This window comes from Typha latifolia, chromosome 5, assembly GCF_019914945.1.
Source record: "Typha latifolia isolate L0001 chromosome 5, TyphaL0001v2, whole genome shotgun sequence".
Lineage (NCBI taxonomy): Eukaryota > Viridiplantae > Streptophyta > Magnoliopsida > Poales > Typhaceae > Typha > Typha latifolia.
Window position 1 is genome coordinate 4,249,702 of NC_133090.1, and position 3,018 is coordinate 4,252,719.

Below are 3,018 nucleotides of genomic sequence, written 5' to 3' on the forward strand. Positions count from 1 at the left end.
GGGCAACTAACCTGATTCTTGATGATCTAGACTAACTCTAGAGAGTTTGATTCTGCCTTGATGTGATTGTGGCCATTTGCCAACTTCAGGCTAAGCCAAAGGGCTTTACCCTCGGCCTGTAGCGTCGACTCTTCGACGACCGGCTCCTAGAGAGCTGCTAGTAAGGCGGCCGTCAATGTTCGGAGCATTGCTTCTTGCCCACCTTAGGTTTCTCCTTTAGGGTAGGATCCGTCCACATTTACTTTTGACCATCCCTCCATCGGATGAGTCCACTGGCCTACGCTCCTTGCGCCCAGGCTGCTCAACAATGGGCTTAGCATAGTCCCGCGCTATTTGCACTGCCCTATGGACGATCGCTCTCAGGAGTTCTTCGCTGCCCTTGAACACTTTAGTGTTGCGGTGCTTCCATAGTTGCCACATGGTGGTTGCCATGAGCACCATGCATGTAACATTCTATTTAGAATCCTTGCTCCAAACCATGGCGAGCCAAATTGTCCGAGGGCCTGATTTCCCACTCAATCGCCCAACCTTGGTTACTGTTGAGGAGTCCTCAGACGACCTTCGCGAATCTGCAAGTGAGGGAGAGGTGAACGGTACTTTTCCAGTGAATATAGCAGAGGGCACAGAGCTCTTCCAACCCCACCCTAATGGCATGTAGAAGTTCTCTGGTTGGTAGGCTAGACCCTATAGTCTAATATCTAAATTTTCTTTGTTGTAATTCTTATTGCTGTGGCTATAGCCCGATAGAGGGCTGTGTCAAAAGTGAGTAGCCCTATTATCTCTTTCATTTTGCATAAGTTGTCTTATATGAATGAAGCTGTCTTATATATATATATATGCCATCATCGTAATTACACCCATCTCCAGTCCGCTTTTGTTATGAAACACTAAATTACAACTATACCCCGTTTGATTCACATCCATTTACACCTTCCTCGTTTGCCGACGAATCACGCTTTCTCAACGTGCCTCCTCTTCCCTCCTCCTCAATCTTCCCCAAGAAAAGTTGACAATTCCAATCCCCAGATCTCTCTCTCCCTCTCTCCCTCTCTCCCTCTCTCCTCCTCCTCCTCCTCCTCCTCCTCCCCCAAATCTAAGAACGCTAATTAAGAAAGAGACCGAGATCTGCACTCCTCGAGGATGATGGCGATCTACCGCTCTATCGCCGTCGTCCTCCTCCTCCTCCTCTCCCTCCTCTCCTCCTCTTCCGGGGAGATCCGCCTTAACTCCGTCTCCTCGGATTCCCGCGCCATCATCCCCTTCGACGAGTTCGGATTCACCCACGCCGGCGTCTTGGTGCTCAACGTCTCTTCCATTTCCCTCTCCGATTCCTCCGACATTGACCTTTCCCAGCTCGGCTTCTTCCTCTCCACTGCCGACGCCTGGCTCCACGTCCTCCAGCAACTCCGCGACCTCGATGTCACCTGCGCCCTCCAATCCGACCTCGTCAAGGTCGTCTACTCCTTCGACCACCTCGATCCCCCTTCCAACCCCTCCCGCGTTGCCGTTGCCCGATCCACCTCCTTCTCCACCTCCTTTCCCATAACCGATCCCGGCCAGTACACCCTCGTCTTCGCTAACTGCCTTGCCGGACTCCGCGTCTCCATGTCCGTCCGCTCCGCCATGTATAACCTCGATCCCCGCTCCCCCGACCGCCGCATCTACCTCTCTGCTGGCTCCGCCGTCCTCCCCTTCATCTATTCCGTCCTCTTCTGCGCCTACCTCGCCCTCGGCGCGCTCTGGATCGCCATCCTCCTCCGCAAGCGCGCTGCCGTCTTCCGCATCCATTACTTCATGCTCGCTGTCGTCGCTCTCAAGGCGCTCAATCTCCTCGCCGAGGCGGAGGACAAGTCCCACATCGAGCGCACCGGGAGCGCCCACGGCTGGGACGTGCTCTTCTATATCTTTAGCTTCCTCAAAGGGATCTCCTTGTTTACCCTCATCGTTTTGATCGGAACTGGCTGGTCCTTCCTCAAACCTTACCTTCAGGACCGCGAAAAGAAGGTGCTGATGGTGGTGATCCCTCTCCAGGTTGTCGCCAATATCGCACAGGTGGTGATCGATGAGTCCGGGCCGTATGCGCGCGATTGGGTCACATGGAAGCAGGTTTTCCTCCTGGTTGACGTCGTCTGCTGCTGCGCCGTGCTTTTCCCGATCGTCTGGTCGATTAAAAATCTGCGGGAGGCCGCCAGGACCGACGGGAAGGCGGCTGTTAATCTCATGAAGCTTACTCTTTTCCGACAGTATTACGTGGTTGTCATCTGCTACATTTACTTTACGAGGGTCGTTGTGTACGCGCTGGTCACAATTACCTCGTACCGGTATCTATGGACTAGCGTCATGGCAGGGGAGCTTGCGACACTCGCCTTCTATGTGTTCACAGGGTACAAATTCAGGCCGGAAGTGCACAATCCTTACTTTGTGATTGACGATGAGGAGGAGGAGGCTGCCGCCGAGGCTCTCAAGTTGGACGATGAGTTTGAGCTGTGAAAACTTAGGGATGATTCTGGACTTTGCTCTTGCTCTGTTGCCAGAACAATTGGTATAGGTGGGAACCTGCTAATGTTTTGCTTTTGTTTATTTGGTACTTGATTTTGTCTTACTGTAAGTGGGATTATAAATGATGTCATATTAAGTTGGTCTCTCGCTTAGCATCTCCCCGTTGTTTATGTCATTTCTTTTATCTATTTGACTGCAGATGAGATAGCTATTTGTATATCTTCATAGTAATTATCATATTTAACTATGTTTCTTTTTTTTTCTTTTTTTTGTTGTTGTTGTAGACATCTATTGCTCATATTTACACCTTGATTATTGATTGAACTCATATGATTTTGAACTGTTGATGCATGGTGTATGATTGCACTTGCACATCCTTGGTAATACTAATCATGTATGATTTGCTACGGAAAATGTAATAGTGACTTTGATCTTAGTTGCATGTATTATTCTGACTTCTTGTCAACTTATCAGTTTAATAAAATGGGTGTAGTTGTCCTTTGCATTTGAAGTAAACAA

The 3,018-nt window shown here is 49.9% G+C and overlaps 1 protein-coding gene across 1 annotated transcript; it reads left to right on the plus strand.

Annotated features, from left to right (window-relative positions):
* Positions 1–912: 912 nt before the first annotated feature.
* Positions 913–2,760, plus strand: LOC140788677 (protein CANDIDATE G-PROTEIN COUPLED RECEPTOR 7). Its single transcript, XM_073138052.1, has one exon. The coding sequence runs from the start codon at positions 1,141–1,143 to the stop codon at positions 2,488–2,490; it is 1,350 nt and encodes a 449-aa protein (XP_072994153.1). The 5' UTR covers positions 913–1,140; the 3' UTR covers positions 2,491–2,760.
* Positions 2,761–3,018: the final 258 nt, after the last annotated feature.

Bases quoted from the DNA above. Each gene is read 5' to 3' on its own strand.
- LOC140788677 (XM_073138052.1), top strand. From the start codon at position 1,141: ATGATGGCGATCTACCGCTCTATCGCCGTCGTCCTCCTCCTCCTCCTC.